Here is an 18,755-nt window from a genome sequence, read left to right as displayed (position 1 = left end):
CTCTGTGACAGGTGTCTCATAACGAGAGAATAGAAGTTGTTTAAATCATTTGGAAAGGTAGAGTTATTGACGATGTATAAGATTACTTTTTGTCTTCTGTGACAGTTTGGATCAGTGTTTCTGAATTTTCATGTCATTTTAATGCCTAGACAGCCTCCATTTTCATCATTTCAACAGTGAGTTTGTTCTTTGTTTCCAAGTGCCATGTCCTCACCAGATCTAAAAGAGGCATTATGCACTTTGAGCAAGAAATATACTTTAGAACTCAGCCAGCACCTGTGACTATGTGGTAAGTTTCAGTGGCTACTACATCATCTACCCACTTGTTGATGAATGACACCTTTCTCTAAGTGTGTGTAATACTCACATACAGCAGCACCTTAAACATGTTCCAGCCAGTGCAGCTAAAACAGACCTGCAGGGCTGAAACTGCTCTTTCCGGCCACAATTTGATGGTTGTTGTGGCTGTTTGTTCACTTGTGCTCACTTCAGCCGTGGTTGGTATGTAAAGAACGGTGCTGCAGGATGTGACCTGACAGTTGAAGTGGATTTATGATCAAGTGTGTTCTATTGTTCTTGCTTGTGTGGAAACATGGTGTAAATCTAGGAGAATGTTCCTCAGATGTTTGAGTCTGAAATCAAGAACAACAGTGAAGCTCTCAGGGGGATTGTTCTGTAGTGAACTGACTGCATCGTTGCTCCCCAGACGCAGTGTTTCACAATCTCACACAATGTTGTAAAAGTCAGTTATGAAAATGGCAGAGTTGTAGATATGGGGTAAATAATGAGGATAGCACTTTATATGTTGATTATTTTACTGCTGTAGAGCAATGAAAACATTTATGAACCAACATTAATGAACCATATTTTACATAGATGTGCAGTCCCCCATGAAAAAACATTCTCACGTTCCAGTGTTTTATTGGGTTTTAATGCACTACACATCGATTATTTTTTACTAATGGGGGCTAATGTTTATGACTGTGGACAAACAGGTAGGTAATTATCAGTGGCGGATGCTGGTCTTTCAAGGTGGGGAAGCTCAATTTCGGTGTCTTTTCCAGGGACTTGACTAGCGTCCACTCAATGGCCAGCAGAACTAGGCTGCTTAAACGGCCTTGGCCCATGTGAAGTGTGTTCGACCTGTGAGTCCTTTGTGACGGTGGAGGGGCTCAGCAGCACCCACTGGACAGAAAATGCGATAGAAGTCAGAAAGAGTGCTAGAAGTCAGTCTCCAAACACAAGCAGCTACAAAAAACCCCACCACAAATAGAAGCTCGATTTGTCGCTAGTCGTTTTTAACAAAGTCTCCGGTTCAACTCAGAACAGAATGAAAATGTAATGCTCCCACGGATCTTTACACCAAAGGATCGCTGATTCGCTCATTTAGCTGTCAATCAAAAAGGGATTCAGCCTCAGACAGATCATCCAATCATCATGCAGAAGCTGAGCGTCTGGGTCAGCCGAGGCCAGCCCACTGCCCCATAGACCCCCAGAGACGCTGAGCGTCCGATGGGCGGGACAAAGCCCAGCATTTATCCAATGACTCGTCTGGTTTCGCTGCTTCGCATTTGAACTCTGTGGACGCTCAGCGTCCACACTGTTTAAAGCACGGTGAGAATGATTGAGAGGAAAGCCACATCTTTACCAGTGATAAGAAGCTGATTATGAAAAAAGTTGAGTGCATTGTAGTGCATATTTATTGAATGGCATGTACACACAACTGTATATATTTGATCACTTATTTTTTGACATTTTAGGGGAAGCTGAGCTTCCCTTGCAGTCTTAGAGCAATCGCCACTGGTAATTATATATATAATTACATACCGGTTTCTGCCTATTGTTAACAGCTCCATTAATATTTTACATTTACATTTACATTTATGCATTTGGCAGACGCTTTTATCCAAAGCGACTTACAAAAGAGGATCTAACATTCGAACTACAGCACAAATTATACAAAATACCTTACATTAAGTGCAATATGCCAGGAAGTAATAAGTGCATTAAAGAAAGACATTCAGTGCAAAAGATATTCTCGGAAAAGCTGGGTTTTCAATGATTTCTTGAATGCGGAGAGGGTTCCTGTTGCTCTGATAGTGCTTGGAAGCTCATTCAGAGATGAGAATAGCCTCAACTGACCTGTACGGGCGGTTGGTCGTGTTAGTTGGCGCTCCTTTGAGGAACGGAGAGGGTGCACGTAATATAGGTGCACGTTGTAGTTGAATATTTACAGACTGTATTGAACCATCTGTTGCTCTGCATACTTTGTTAGCTTCCTTTCAACCTTCAATACAATACAAGTGTATTCCTCTTGATCTTCCCATGTAACCACCCATGGCCTCCTCCTGGTCATCTCCAACGGTCCTCCTTCTCATTCTCAGGTCACCTCTAGACTGCAGACGTTGAGTTGTCTTCTTGCTTTGGAAACTTGGATAAAGTTTTATCGTTGTCTCTGCTTGTCCTGTTTCAATGATGCATTCATCTTCATCTCAAATGTGATAGCTTCCTCCTTGACTGATCACTGGAAGCTGAGGGTAGACTTCCTCAGTTTTCACTTCCTTCTCATAAGGTGATGGTGTATGTGGTGGAGTCCACATGTGAAAAAGGCACCTTAACTTCTGCCATTTGTTTTTCTATTGCCTTTGTACGTTGATTTATTGCTTCTGCACCTTTCTCCTTCTTTTCCTTTGCAGCCTTTATCAGTTTCTGACTCTCTTGTTCAAATAACTGGAGAATGCCAAGATCTATTTGTCTTTTTTCCTTCGCTTTTCTCCTTGAGGCCCTTTCTTCTGTCCTTCTTTGTATGTTAATACAAGTACCTCCATCGTTTTAATTACATCTGGGTTAAGTGTCCCCTCTACCGGCCATGGTTGGTCTATGTCAGGCCATTGCTTATAAAATTTTTCTGATAATTTTGCAATGCCTTTTATTAAATGATTGTTTTTCTTAACTATATCAACATGAGTAACCCCTTTTGAAACATTAGTGCCCATTTTTGGCATAATAATGGCTATATGTGTTCCCAACTTACACTTTTTAAATTATTTCTCTCCATTTTTCCTCTGTTTATAGGCCACTATATTACCACAATCAATAGAAATTAAACCCCAAATGAATTTGCCAACTTCAGAGAAATCAAACCTTAATATGCAATACAATTCACACCACTAAATCCCCTTTACTAAGTGATATAATTACAAAGTACACCATAAACTTAAATTTATTAAACATTCAATAACTACCTTGTAATTAAAGAATATAAAAACTTATATAAGGCTCAACAAGCGCTTCTACATATAATTACAACTAAATATTTGCAATCCCATTACACCTACAGCAAAGCTTAGATCCGAAACCCCTTTCCAAATAATAGTTTGTCTTCATAAACCTCATTTATAACTCTTAATGGAATTATAATCAAAGCATTATCTTAAAAAAAGGAACAACCTGTTGCCAAGCTTTCTTTGAAAAAGTCTGTCATGTACTGTAGCACAAATAATGGACTAACTGCAAATAGACAAACAAATCATTCATTCATTCATTATCTGTAATCACTTATCCAGTTCAGGGTCGCGGTGGGTCCAGAGCCTACCTGGAATCACTGGGCACAAGGCAGGAATACACCCTGGAGGGGGCGCCAGTCCTTCACAGGGCAACACAGACACACAAACACATTCACTCACACCTACGGACACTTTTGAGTCGCCAATCCACCTACCAACGTGTGTTTTTGGACTGTGGGAGGAAACCGGAGCACCCAGAGGAAACCCACGGGGACACGAGGAGAACACACCAACTCCTCACAGACAGTCACTCGGAGCGGGAATCAAACCCACAACCTCCAGGCCCCTGGAGCTGTGTGACTGCGACACTACCTGCTGCACCACCGTGCGGCCCATAAAAAAATCAATGAATTTTGAATTATTACTTTTTAATAATGAGACCTATTAATGATTAAACCTAAATGTATTAATGCAGGTGTTTGTGAAAGAAGTTTGTGGATAAAAATGACTGGCCTTTGCTTGAAGTCTGCTGTGGGTAACTTCAAACTTCAACCCCCCTTTTCGGCCAGCTCCGTCTCCTCTTGTCTCACGCACCCCCACAGGATAAGAGAAACAGACTCACACACACACACACACACCCCACAGGATTAGAAAAAGACTCACACACACACACACACACACACACACACACCCAGGATAAGAGAAACAGACTTACACACACACACACACACACCCAGGAAAAGAGAAACAGACTCACACATACACCCCCACAGGATGAGAGAAACAGACTCACACACACACACCCCACAGGATAAGATTGTAGTGGAGTATAGATCGAGAAATGAAAAGTTCTTCATTAAAGAACTGTCCTCTCTGACCAGGATTTTCGTCTGTGGCAGAATCCACATTCCACAAACCGCGGGGGCGCAAAGACCCTGCAGCCCCCCACACACACGCACACAAATAAGATACATCAAAGACGGAGCGGGACACTTTCCAGCAAAACCTGGCCCCGACACCCCTTCCTCCCTTTGGAAATTTAAAGATAACAAACTTTATGATGCTCTTAAGGAACAGGACATCAAACAAGGAGGGGAGTTATACTGCCCCCCTGTTTACGACAGGGGCGCCTAAGGGTCTCTCCTTATCGCTTGCAGGGAACAACAAATGGTTAACAGGAGTGACCTCGGTTTGAACTCCCGTTGACTCATCCACACCGAACCACCGGCATGGACCAACAACGACCCCATGTGGACGTTTGCGAAATCACGTCTCGCCTAAGGCCGTCTAAATACATGATTACTTAATAAAATTTTAATAAGTATGTCTATGCTATATGTATAAATGTCACTCTCTGTGTCCTAAGATGAACGTCCACCTTCTAATGAAATGATGTGTATTACTGTTTTTATCATGAAAGGAAGTTTCTGTCTCTGATTAGGAAAATGAATTAATACTAGAGTTAATACTTCTAAAAACGATATTGTGAATGGGACGTAAACACAACGCACCCAAGATGAAATCTTATGTAAATGTTTGATATTAATAATCCAGGACGCTCATTGTTGTATATTACTAACATGTATAAGAAATTTCGATACGCGAAATTTCTATTCCTTCTGTGTGAGTCTCGGATTCAAACCTCCTCCTCTCTCTCTCTCTCTCTCTCTCGTGAGAGTCACGTGAGCCTCGAACTCGCACCCAATCGGAAAAAGGACACCTCCCAATAGGGCGTGACCGTGCTGGCTTTGAAAAGAAGTTCTGCTCGGCACATCAGATAAGAAGGGGAGAGAACAACACAGTTCGCAACATGAAAAAGAGAGCGTGCAGTTCATCAAGTTCGCCCGTGCAGCTCAGAAGATCGGAAGCTCAACTCAGCTCAACCGCAGCTCAGAAGATCAGAAGCTCAACTCTTAACTTCGTTTCCGCTCTGAACGCCTGCACGCGTTCTCTTTGTTCATCTCTTCAAGCTCCAAACCTCTCCAAGCGAGACGCTTTCTCCTCTTCACGCCGACGAACGAAAACAAAGAAGAACCTTAAAAGACTTCACTAAAGCTCACAAGAGACGTCTTGAATTAGCTAGAGTATGAAGCCTTACTAATACGTCGAGTGATTTGAATATCTCTTTTCTTAAAGCAGGTGAACTTATTCATGGCCAGAGTAAGAAATACCGCCGAGATAGAAGAAAATCGTAGAATAAGTAAGTCTATTGAATCGATTTTCAATTCTGGATCTGCAGTAACTAGCGAAACTTTTCGTCCAAAACGTCCATATGGTTGGACCCTCCTGCTCAGGACAGTAAGCCAAAGAGAGGATCCTGCCGCCTGCGTCATCACACTCCGAGTACGCCCGAGGCGACTCAACCGACGAAGAAAGACCTCCACGCTGACTCAGCCTGGAAACTTCAGCGGGAGAACCGCGAAACTAAGTGAGACGCCTTCACTCCCAGGACCTCAGAGAGCCTCTGCATCCAACGAGTGGTGAAAATCGACGAAAAGTAAGCTAAACCTACGCATCTCCAGAGCTGAAAATTGAATCAAGTCTCTTGATAAATTTTTGTATTAATTAAACCTCAGTTAGCAACACTTTAGTCACAAGCCAGAGTGCCTAGCTTATCTTTAAAGTTGAATCAGCTTCCCCTGCGTTGATGCCGTGAGATTTCAAGATTACGCTATGTTAATTAAATATCCTTCTCTTTGTTAAAAAAAATTTCATTGTTTGGAATCACAGTGTATGTAGTTTGTTCATTAAAATCTCTGAAAATCCTGAAGTACTCACTTAGCTTGACTATTATCCATTCTCAAACTAATTATTAACGTTTTAATTGCTTACGCCAATTATAAACTTTAATTAATATCATTAAGTCAAATATCAGAGATCATAAGAGTTTGGATAAGGTCAACGCTATAAACACAAACTATAAATATATATATCAAAAATATATTTATATTTCACGGTGTATGACCAACATACACTACAAGATAAACAGACAAATAGACGTTTAATACATTCAGCTTGCTTTTTGGTAATTAAACATTCCATACGATTATTTGTATTTTATTTACCAACATTTAGTTCATTCATAACATTTTTTATCCTTCATTCAATATTATATGATTATTCTACATGTAACCACCTCCAAAACGTCTCTTCATTGGCTTAAGGCCTGAATGACCTTTTTCTTAACAGCCCCGAGAAAGGGTCTAAAGTGATTGATGGCAAAAAACCATCCTCAATAAAGTTTGCTTTTAACATCTGGTTTTGCTTTCCCAGTTGAACATAAACATGTCGCATACCATTTTTATGATCACTAGATAGTAAATTTTCAACCCTGCATCTTGATTCTTAAAACTTAGTACATCAATCTTATTATTCATAGTAGTAAGTTGTAATTTTAACATATAAAAACATTGCAGTGGTATGTTTGAAACCCCAGAAAGCACCACTGTCAAACACTCAGAGTTTTTCAATATTCTCACATTGGCAGTACTTTTACATTTATCAGTTTGCCTCTCTCTCCATATAAGGCCATTACTGAGTTCCACTGGCCAAAAACAATTACCCCATACAATGTGCCTCAATGTTATCAAACTATTGCATTCAAAGAGAACCCAAACAAATTACTGCTCAACCACTCTCACCCACTATGTTAAATTTATCCTGTATTTCCCTTTTATTTTAGATTATTATACTTTTATCTCAGCTGTGCTCACATACAACTCCATACATGCACCACACAAGCACCACACCCATATAAAAACTCCAGTTCAAACGCACCCAATCTCAGGAGCCCCAAACGCCTGCACAGCACTGTACATCAATATTTTATTACATTTATATTTTTAATTTGCCCAAATAACTATTATTTTCTATTGAAACCAAATCAACGTGGCTTTTATCAGTACGTCCTGCCATGTCTCTCTTTCAAGAGTGAAACCTAGGCCTTACACACTTGTCAGAGGAGACCCCCCAATCAAAGTTTAAAATCTTCAACTTTTCATTTCCTTTTCTTTTTCTTCTGTTACATCTGTTCCTTTTTACTTTTACTTCATTGTTCCCTATTATTTCCTTCATTTCTATTTTTCTATTACTGTAGTTTAAAAAAAGACAGTTGACCTCTGTTGGTATGGAGAGGCAGCCATGGGACCCTCAGGCAAGCGGAAAGAGACAGCACCAGCAGGAAGAGAGATGCTTGCTGTTGATGGAGCCCTCGCAATGGCAAGGAGCACTTAGATTCAGAGAACAACAGCCCACAGTCTATCACCAAAATGTCATTTTAGATAATAACTGAGATAAAACCCTCAACTTTAAAGACATAAAAGTATAAGTAACACATCAAATAAAAGTCTCACCAGTTATAAAGAGGACAGAGAGCACAGAGCAATTAAAACTTGTGTGAAATGTTTCATGAGATATTCTGGTCTGATACTTACTCTAGTCTAATGAACTCACATACTTTCCATTGTTTATTTAAATATGAGCTGCTTTATATGTGTCACAAGTGTCAATGACAGTGTAAAGTGTGTCACAGGTTAAGAATCAGAGAGAAGATTAAACTAGGGGCTTTTTTTTATAGTTAACAGAGGTGTTGGTGAAGCTGTTTTGAAACAATAGTTTTTCTAGCCACTCTTGGTTAAAAATAGTCAAGCTGCAGCCAAGCTACACTTCTACAAATTACACAGCTTCACTATGAGCTACTGAGGAAAAGTAGATAATGATGAAGCTACTTAAGATATGAAATCTTACATTTACCTGTGGAGTGCAGTTTTTCATAAAACAGTACATCAAAAAATGTGTGTCATAAATACAAAGTTGATCTGAAGAGAAAAAAAGTGAGCCGTGTGTGTGTGTGTGTGTGTGTGTGTGTGTGTGTGTGTGTGTGTGTGTGTGTGTGTGTGTGTGTGTGCGTGTTACTGAACTGAAGGATCAGAGCTGCAGAGATCTCAGAGTGGGACCTCATTGATACCCTTCCAGGCTGTGTTTCATATCTCTGTAGCTCTGTTTGTGTGGTGATCCCACTAAATTGGGAAAGGAAATACATTGATTTCAGAAATGTCTGAGGGAGGACGGCACAGAGTCAGGTCTGAAATGAATTACTGTATAAAACGATACTTGCTGACGTTTCTCCATTTAGCTGATCTTGAGTGGAGCTCAGATGTATCTTCTGCTGTCTTACATTTCTCAGAACTGTGTCCGTGTTACAGTAATACAATAACCCTGCCTAGTATTGTGGCCAGGACCAGGGGTACTTGGCCTGTGACAATGCTTAGATAGGTGAGACGTGTAAGCGTAGTATCCATTTACTACTATCCAGCGTAGTATCAATTTAGGTGTACTTCTTGACTCCTCCCTGTCCTTCAAACCTCATATTAAGGCCCTAACCAAAACATCCTTCTTCCATCTACGTAATATTGCTCGCCTTCGTCCCCTGCTTTCTGTTAAGGATGCTGAAATTCTGGTCCATGCTTTCATTTCCTCCCGTTTAGACTATTGTAATTCTCTCTTGATTGGCCTTCCTTCTACGACCATACACTCCCTTCAGTGTGTTCAGAACTCTGCTGCTCGGGTCCTCTCTTATTCTAAAAAATCAGCTCATATCACCCCTGTTCTTCATCAGCTCCACTGGTTACCTGTCTCGCTCCGTATTCAGTTTAAAGTTCTCCTGCTCACATACAAAGCTCTGCATGGTCTGGCGCCAGCCTACCTTTCTGAACTTTTACACTCCTACTAGATCACTGAGGTCCTCTGAGAGCGGTCTTTTGTCAGTACCAAAATTTAAACTGGTTACTGCTGGTGGTAGATCATTCAGCGTGATGGCACCCAAGCTCTGGAATTCATTACCACAAAGTCTTCGTCTCTGCTCTTCATTTTCTGTCTTTAAAACCCAGCTAAAGACCTATCTCTTCTCTCAGTACTTCTGCACTCTGCAGGCATAAGTGTATTCCTCTATATTTTTATTTTTATTATTATAATTATTATCTTTTTTTTTTTTTTTTTTCCCCTCCCCCTTCTCTCCCCCTCCTCTTTGTGTAAAGCGACCTTGGGTATTAGAAAGGCGCTACATAAATATAACTTATTATTATTATTATCCACATGAAAGTCAGGACTAAAGATTTCTGAGCAGAGCATCACACTGCCTCCACTGGCTTACTTACTTCCTATAGTGCATCCAGCTAAGCAAAGCATCCACATCCAAAGGGGAGAAGCTCAGATTTCATTGGAGGTGGGGGTGCACTTTGTTAAACAGCATTTGAATGTTCTTTGATATAAACATTAAACGCTTGTAACGGGTAGTTTCCAGTGGTTATGAATGTGATGAGGCAAAGGTTGCCCTTCACTAGAGACTGTGTATGTGGATGTTATATTTGCCTGTTTACTTATCCGTGGCCTCTTTACCAGCAAATTGAGTAAGGGGAGGTTGACTGAACAGAGCTCACCTATGGGGCGTGGCGTAGGGCCCACGGCTAGCTTATACGGAGGAATAGTCTTGGTCACAACCCGGTAAAGAGATACTGTTGATGTACGTGCACTAACCGGTTATGTTTCTTTAAGGCCTTATATTATCTCATGTTACTGGGGCGGGGCCAATCATAAAAGAAGGGGAAACAGGTAGAGAGGGGGAGATTAGATGGAGAACACTCACCAGAATCTGAGAGGGAGCGAGCTTAGAGAAAGAGTCCCATGGTCTTGTGACCTGGAGCCATACTTACCTGTGCTGCATAAGAGTCAGGTTTACTGTTTTAACTCCTTTTTATTTCCATTTCAGTTTTTGTTTGTTTCTGTTCTGCTTTATTCCAATAAAATTACTCACCGTGCACCAGATCCCCAGGAATCATCGTCTTTTCCATCTACACCCATCCTCATTCACACTTGATCACAACCGACCTGGTGACTTCGTGTCTCCTCATTGGGGATTCGGTGAAGCATCGTCAAAATGAACACAGATCTCTTGGAGGAACAGACCAATACACTGTAAAAAGAAATTAGTTGATCCAACTTAACTGAATTGCTTCAATTGGTAACAAGTAATTCAATTAAGTTTATTAATCAAGTTTATTAACCTTAAAAAATAAGTTGAATAAACTTAATTGAATTACTTGTTACCAATTGAAGCAATTTTCTTTTTACAGTGTACCTAACTGAGTGAGCTACGATTACAAGATCAGAGCCAAATGCTAAGCAGTCAGAAGTGGAACAAAGTTGAGGGAACTAATGGAAAACTATTTGTTTGTTTATTCATTTATTAAATGAAAAAGAGAAAAAAAAATAAGGAAACCAAAAGTAAATAACTTTCATAAAGAATGGAATGATTTCACCACATCAGGTTTGAACCCAAGTCTTTCTGACAATAATCTAATACCCCACCACTGTACCACGACCACCCATAGAAAGTGAATAGGTGGAGGTGATAATAGTGATGGGAAATGCAATGGAGATTGGGGAAGAAAATATTCCCAAACCTACCTGCATTAGGGGAGAGGTTTGAGTGGGAAAGGCAAACAAAGGATGCAAGGGGAGACTGGCTACCTCTACAATACTGAGATTTGATGAGTTCTCCCAATTTAACAGAAAACAAAAACAGTAGGAGATGAAGGTCGAGACCCCTCAGCCTCCACAGGAAATATAAAGAGAGAAGAGGAGTGTGAGACCTCTAAGCCTTCTGATAAGAAATAGACAAAAGGGGAAGGGCGAGACCTCTCAGCCTTCTGAGCAAGAGACTGGGAAAATGAGAAGAGAACAATACCAGCCCCTACTGAAGACTATCACATGCTTAAGCACACAAAGGAACCAGCAAACTCTGCTGTCTTCCTAGAGCAAACCTGGGCATTGTACGGCCCCCGGGCCGCATACGGCCCTTTGATTGACTCTGACCGGCCCGTGTAACGTTAATTGGAAATTACAAAATAAACATTTTCTTATTTTACCTGATGCATGGACTGAAGCTGCATTGCTTTTATTTTGAAGTTGTTTTTTATTTACGTACATGATGACGCAAAACGTATATTGAGGCATGGGCGTGATTTGATCGTTGTCACTAGCAAGTCACAAGATGACTTTAGCCCTCAGAAATGTCTGCTCATGCTAAAAAAAAGAAAGGTAGATGCCGAATGCAGGGTTTTCAACAAAAATTGGACTGCTAAGTATTTATTTACTGAAGTGAGAGGTAAAGCCGTGTGTTTAGTTTGTGGGGAGCAGATCGCCGTGTTTAAGGACTACAATTTGAGTCGGCATTACGAGACGAAACACGGGGAGAAATACAAGAACGTGACTGATGCTGAAAGGGCGCGGACATCGGAAGCTTTGCTAGCTAAACTGCAAAAGCAGCAAGGCTTTTGCATGTTTTTATGATGCCGTTTTAGTGATTAATTGCCTTTCCCATTGTTTTGTGAAATTCGCTTGAATAAATTACATTTTTTGGAAGGCAACCTCATGTTTTCATTGCTTAATTATAACATACTCTTACCAGCTTGTCAAAACAATGCTATTTACTGCTTTTTACAAAGAAGTACAGTTAATATTATGCAGAATTGAGATCAGCCTTTTGGCCGGCCCTCCACAATATTTTCTGTTTCTCATGTGGCCCCATGGAAAAAATAATTGCCCACCCCTGTCCTAGAGCCTTTATAGGTAGCTCCACAGGTGCAAGGTGCCAGGGCTAATTGCTGATTTGCCGCCGCCCTCTAGTGGCCGAAGCTGGACCAGCACCCTGACCAACCCTTACAACTTTCTGTTTTTAAGTGCATTGTTGTTTCCTTATTTCTCACTAATCACACACACGTCTTTAAAACATGGAAAGGTAAAGTCATAAAGGTAAAGTGCAGTGTGGAAAACCCTTAGCAGCTCTCCCATGAGTCAACAACTGGTTTCTATATAAAATAGCAGAAGGACAAATACCACACTGTAAATTTTATGTTTAAATGTTGTTTTGAAATATATTTATCACATTTTTTTTTCTCCTGATCACATTAAATTAAAATGTACTGATCACATCCAGAGCACTGTTTAGTGTGTGTTTACATGTGGTGAGGTTTCTCTTCTGTTGGTTGGGCCTTGTTTTGGAATCATGCTTTAGTTCTTTTAGTTTAATCTTTGATTATTTAAAATTTCATACACTAAGTTCACTTTTGATTTGTTGGTATTTTAATAATGAACGTGTATGAGGTGTTTCCCATTAACAACATTACTTTTGTCTCATTTAATGTCCAGGTCATGACTCTGACCTCTAGTGGACAAACACATGCTCTACACTCCTTCAGTATATGAACGTGAACGGTACCACTTCAGAATAAGGCGACATTTATAAATGCTTTAAAATCTGTTTATTAATGGATATTTATCAGGTTGTAAACACATAAAAGTTCATTTATAATATTTTATAACACATAAATAGTAAGGGTAACGGTGACCTGTTATTTGCCAAATAGTAAAACCATATCCATCTACACTGTTACACCTAGGATCTCGCAGAATACTGACCTCACTTCGTCTTCTCCTTCAGTCGACAATAAACCTGTCAGCTTCAGCACGTTTATTAATATGTTCAACAATACTTCCCCTTAAAGCTGAAATAACTGTATTCAGAGCGGAGGAGGAGGAGGAGGAGGAAAATGCTGAATGAAATAAAGGATTTTTTAATGATGGAGTCAAGCACTAAAGTCACTTCTTGTTCTATTTTATTTTATACTGTTATGGCACAAGATTAAAAAAACTCACAGGTGAAGTGAACAACACTGATGAAGCCCTATTGGAGGGCTGGAGTATATCAGGTGGTGTGTTACTCACGTCATCTGCAAGTGGTTTTAATGTTGTGGCTGATGCATGTAGTGCTTCGGTGAAGTGACATTTCTCCATGTAGTTGTCACTGTTCTTTCTGTGTGCAGTGTGTGGATTGAGGACTGTGAGGCGGTGTCAGGTTACACTCGTCCACACACTTCTCAGTGTAGTAATGATCTCTAATGGATGTGTTGTAGTACCTAAGAGCGGCTGTAGGAGGCAGTAGAGTCTGAGGTATAGCGATAGCACTTTCCCTTGTTTGGTCTCATGTTGCTCCAACGCTTGACCCTGTATAATTCGCCTTGTTACACTGAGTAAGAGCTCTCTAGTTTTTATTTCAACATAGTATATAGCATGGGCATGTAACAACAATTAAAGATATTTCCGTAGTGAGACAATAACAGAAGGATATTCTGCAGTTCAGGAGCCAATTATTGTCCTTGTGGGCGGAGTTTGGGTTCCAGAAGTGAGTGAACAGCCCCCTCTACTGGTCAGAGCTTAAACAGATTTATAGTGAGAGGAGTACAATGTGAAATTAATATTGTTCTACCTTTATTCAGAGAGTAGAATGATGAGATTGTGTGCTGTGGTATTTATCATAAAACACTGTCTGAGGTTTATTACTGCATAATATTAGATGTGTCTACTGTAAAAGGTAAGCATTGTGTTTGAAGGGAGATACTGAATCAGTGTAAAGCAGACACCTTTATGATTGTTACAACAAATATTACTCTTAATTCCACTGATGTGAGTTTGATACGGATAAAACAACAATTGTGTTGATAAATAATACATTTAATTTGTGTGCTTTCCTTTTACAAATGGATTTAAATGTATGGAACTTTAATGAATTATTGCCCGTGCTTACCTTTCTAATATACATTAAATAAACATTTCCTCTCACTGGACTTGTTACTGTACTCTACCTGTTTGTCTGTGACAGCAGAACACTACATCAAGAAAATAGGCACCGTTTTTGACCTCAACTCCACAGGAGCATATGGTGCTGAAATCTTATAAGGATTTAAATTATGTTATGTACCATGACCCAGTCTTTCAGAATAAACACAACCCACACCATTTATTACTGAAAGAAACTATGTGATCTTTATTTCAACACTAGCATTGACCCAGACAGTGAGCATATATCTGTCCACTGTCATAAACAGGTTGGCAAACTACTGACTGTAGACCACTGCTGGTCCACCATCGGACCACTCAGATTACTGTCCTGTGAACAGACTTTTATTCTGGAAACAAACTAATACAAATATTACCAACAACTCTGAGAGATATAATAATGAGTATGAGCCTGATATAAAACAATGCTGAAAATGTTGAATATGACGTAGATTAAAATGATTTATGAATCTAATTTATAAAGAACATCAAAAGAATCTAATGAATGAATAATTGCTAAATTGGATTGTGAATGGAAAAGTGTTCAAATGTGGCATTTTGTCTAAAATCCTGTTTAATCACAGGTGGTCCGCCCAGAAAACTGTGTAAAACATCAGTGGACCTCCATCTTTGCCCTCATTGGACCAACCGTGGTCTGCCGTCCCCTATCAGGGGAGTAAATCAGACACAACACACAATCACACTTCATATTTATCCAACTGTGGAATAAAATAAAGTGATTACTGGAGAAATATCATAAAATATAAAAATGCTATGAATACAAATGTTTCCTAAAAGTTTAAAGCAAAGGTATGATTTCTGCTCAAAGCAAAACTCTAAGTCGTGAAAACATTTTTTATAAATGTGTAATGTTTGTTACAAAAAAACAAAAACAAATATTCAGTGTCTTCTGAAGTAGAACTTAAAATGTATTGAGAATATATTAATCATTTTAAAAGCTGTCTGCTCAATTTTTTATTAAGATTAAACAGCCTTGGTGAAGATTTACATTTACATTAATAATATTTATGAAAAAAGTTTTTAGTTTCCTATAAATTGAAACTCACATTAAATATTCTTTTAAGTCCCTGAATGAAAGTGTTTATGGCTCATAATAAAATAGGTTCGATATAGAACCTCTGACACCTCCAGGACACTAGGTGTCAGGACAATAACTGATTTATAAAGTGAAGTAGAATCATTAGACAAAATGGTGGATGGCTCGGTGTGGAGCTGATGTAAGAGTCCACAGCTGCTGCATTAATACAACTGCTCTCACTGACAGAGCAGAAATGAAGCTGCTGAGGTGCAAATGAAAGCCTTTTTTTCTGATCTGAAAAGTACATGATTAATATTATAATGTAAAATACTGTACTACAAATATCATCCAGATTCTTCAGCTTCTATCACTGCGTAGGTTCTGTTCACCTCATCAGGTTTAACTGTGAAATACACAATAATACACTGCACATTAGTCTATGATCAGATGTTATGATACAGTTTAAAGTGATAATAAATATCTGATCCAGAGAAACTGAGAAACTATTTCAAAGTTCTTACCTCAGGCTCTGTGGCATTTCACCCCCAGCACAATGGTGATTATCAAATAAGGAGTCACTGCCATGAGACTACTGAGCACTCTGAGAACTGAAAAATACAAATTAAAAAGCAGCAGACTTCTGACTGATATCCAGCTCCGTGGAGACTCTCCTTCCTCTGGGTGTTTACAGTGGTAGAGACTTTCATGAGACTTTGAGACTTTATGGATGGTCATCTCTCCTGTCGTCTGGTTCTGGAGAAGTACTCCATCTTTATAGAAATCAGCTGGGAGGTGTGAGGAGTTTGTGGAGCGATTTAAACAGCAGAGAGTCAGAGAATCTCCCTCAGACACAGAGTGGACAGGACTCTCCAGAATCACATCACCATCTGCAGGATAGAAACAGGAGTAAATAAAGTGTTACTGTGGTAAAGAGCTTAACTGTGTTTGAAATGTTTTTAAATAATTAATATCTTTTATATTTCTCTCCACTCCTCTGTATTAAGCCTCTATTATTGATGAGAATAGTGGAGACTCACTGTGCACTGTGATGTTGACAGGATCACAGCTCTCTCCAGATTCAGACTGACACCAGTAAACTCCAGTGTCTGATGTGGAGAGGGAGCTGATGTTGCAGGTAAACCCTGGAACTGAAGAACAGTTGGACACATTCTCACTGTGTGTGTATCGTCTCACTCTCCATCCAGCAGAGTCTCTGTGTCCCTCACAGCTCAGTGAGAGGGAGTCAGTGCTGAAGTGTTGAGTTCTGCTGGGACTGATGATCAGAGACACTGGAGGAGAGTTACCTGAAAATACACAGAAGACGGATGTGTATCACGTTGCTGAATACTAACATAATGCTTCAGAAACACACTGTCCACAGAAAGAACTGGTTTAATGAATAAAACACACTAAGGAGGAAGATACACTTGTGTTTAAATGATATTTCACACTTCCAGTGCATACGTCTCCTTCAGATTCAAACACAGATCAAATATTTTGACTTTGTACTAATAAATATGAACAGAATAGTATTGAGCTCTAAGGCACTGGACAGAGCTCTCAGCCTCAGTTCTTCAGCTCTTCTGTTGTGGAGCAGTTGGACACATGCAGGATTTCTCTGAGCATATTTATAAGTACATAGTCAAAGACATTATTTGTGTGTATGTGAAGTGGATATTCACTGGAGGTAAATGAAATGAGAAAAACAAATATGTCTGAGAGCTTGTGTCCCCTCACTGTAGACACAGGCAAAGAGTGTGAGCAGCTCTTTTTAAATCTAAGTGAAAATAAACACACTTCCTCTACAGAGAACACACAGACACACATTTTAATGCACAGTTAATTATTAATTCTATATTTGCAGAAATTTACAATATAAACTGTGTCCTGAGCAATGTGTTTAGACTCAGTGTCGTATTAAAGTCTGTTTCCTGTAGAGGACATTAACTCATTTTCACTGTAAAAATCAACAGAAGTGTAGTGAGACTGTTCTGACTGTATATTCTTCACTGGCTCTAGTTCCTCACCAGTGATCCATAGCGGCTGTGGACTGCTGTACTGTGTGTGAAAGGCTGGTTCTCCTCTCTCTGCTCCACACACATAAACTCCTGTGTGATACAGAGCGGCAGGACTGAGAGTGTAGGAGCCTCCAGCTCCTCTTCTGCCGTCTGACAGGAGCTCTACAGAATACACCACTTTACCATGAACATCTGTAATCTGGGTTAAACCTTGTCTGTAGGGAACAGCTCTGTACCAGCTGAACGTCCAGCCTTTAGAGGAGATATTAACCTCACAGCTTAGAGTCACTGAGTCTCCTTCAGTCAGCCAGCTCTGTGGAGACACACTCAATACTGCCTGGGCTTCACCTGACACAGACGACATGGAGAATAGAACAGACACAAACACGTTTATACAGAGGGAGAAGATTATTACATACAGTATAATTAACAAGAAAATACACCTCAAACCCACAGACTCACCAGACACAGTCAGTGTAACAGCAGCACTGATCTCTGACTTCTGAGAGTCACTTTTCCTCTCCCCTCTGCAGGTGTATTTACCGCTGTTAGACTCTGTAACAGAGCGGACTGTAATCTCCTGTGATCTACTGAACTGCTTTAGTTCATTATTATCTTTAAACCAGATGTAATTCCACTCAGTGTCTCCTCCTGCCTCTATGTCACATCTCAGAGTGACATTCTCTCCTTTAAACACATGTTCATCAGGCTTTATACTGGACACCACAGCTGTAGGATTATCTGTAAAAAAGGGAGAATATATTATTAATTTACCTTATTATTGTTAGTTATGAATTGATATATTAAATAATCAGAACTGAAATGTTCACTAGTGAATGTTAAGAGTTAAAATATTTAAATAGAAAGGATGACCATTAAAGGCTTCATAACATCAGTTTAAGAATTAATTTACCGCAAATGGTTTTAGTTAAACTATCAATTCTAGAAAACATCCTTAAATTGGTACATTACCTTTAATTTAAATGTTGTTTAAACAACCAGTGAGTGGTTTGTAGTGAATCAAAACTGGCATCATACAAAGAACCCTATTTTCCCAACTTTATTTATTTAATTATTATTATTAATCTTTCTTTTCAGTTTGTAAGAAAAACAAATGTTTTCTTTATGACGGGAAGCAGAGCTGTTTGGGTTTATTTTATTTTTAAAACTGGACCCTTGAGCTGATTAATGTTTAAGAAAACGCAACTAAGTTCATTGAAAATCTGACAGAAAAACCACTGAGAATTATTTACACATTACAGTTAAATTAATAAAATTAGAGCTGGTTCATTCATTTTTAAAGTCAGTATGAAGCTATATTTATTCTCTCATGTGCAAAATCACTGCTCAAAATTGTTCTGGAGGCAGTGCTGCCTTTGAGGCCAAAGTGTTACCAGCCAAAAGGAGGGGGATGAACCTGATGTGATGGCACACATTGGGAGGAGATTTCCAAACACATGCAGTAAACCAGTAAAGCTCTGCCTAGACCCAGTATGTGCTCTGTCAGAAATGACATTA

At 39.5% G+C, this 18,755-nt stretch overlaps 1 protein-coding gene across 1 annotated transcript in view; it reads right to left on the bottom strand.

Moving 5' to 3' along the window:
* LOC136666296 (carcinoembryonic antigen-related cell adhesion molecule 5-like) overlaps nt 1-18,755 on the bottom strand; it is a 36,461-nt gene that overhangs the window by 10,997 nt on the left and 6,709 nt on the right. The window contains exons 6-9 of the mRNA XM_066644393.1: nt 17,700-17,978; nt 17,247-17,585; nt 16,257-16,523; nt 15,865-16,106 (exon numbers count right to left, since the gene is read on the bottom strand). Of these exons, the coding sequence (XP_066500490.1) occupies nt 15,865-16,106; nt 16,257-16,523; nt 17,247-17,585; nt 17,700-17,978 (1,127 nt within the window). The remainder of the gene's footprint in view (nt 1-15,864; nt 16,107-16,256; nt 16,524-17,246; nt 17,586-17,699; nt 17,979-18,755) is intronic.

This window comes from Hoplias malabaricus, chromosome 14 (genome assembly GCF_029633855.1).
Source record: "Hoplias malabaricus isolate fHopMal1 chromosome 14, fHopMal1.hap1, whole genome shotgun sequence".
NCBI lineage: Eukaryota > Metazoa > Chordata > Actinopteri > Characiformes > Erythrinidae > Hoplias > Hoplias malabaricus.
The sequence above is the reverse complement of the archived record's forward strand: the minus strand, read 5'-3'. Positions and strand labels throughout refer to the sequence as shown.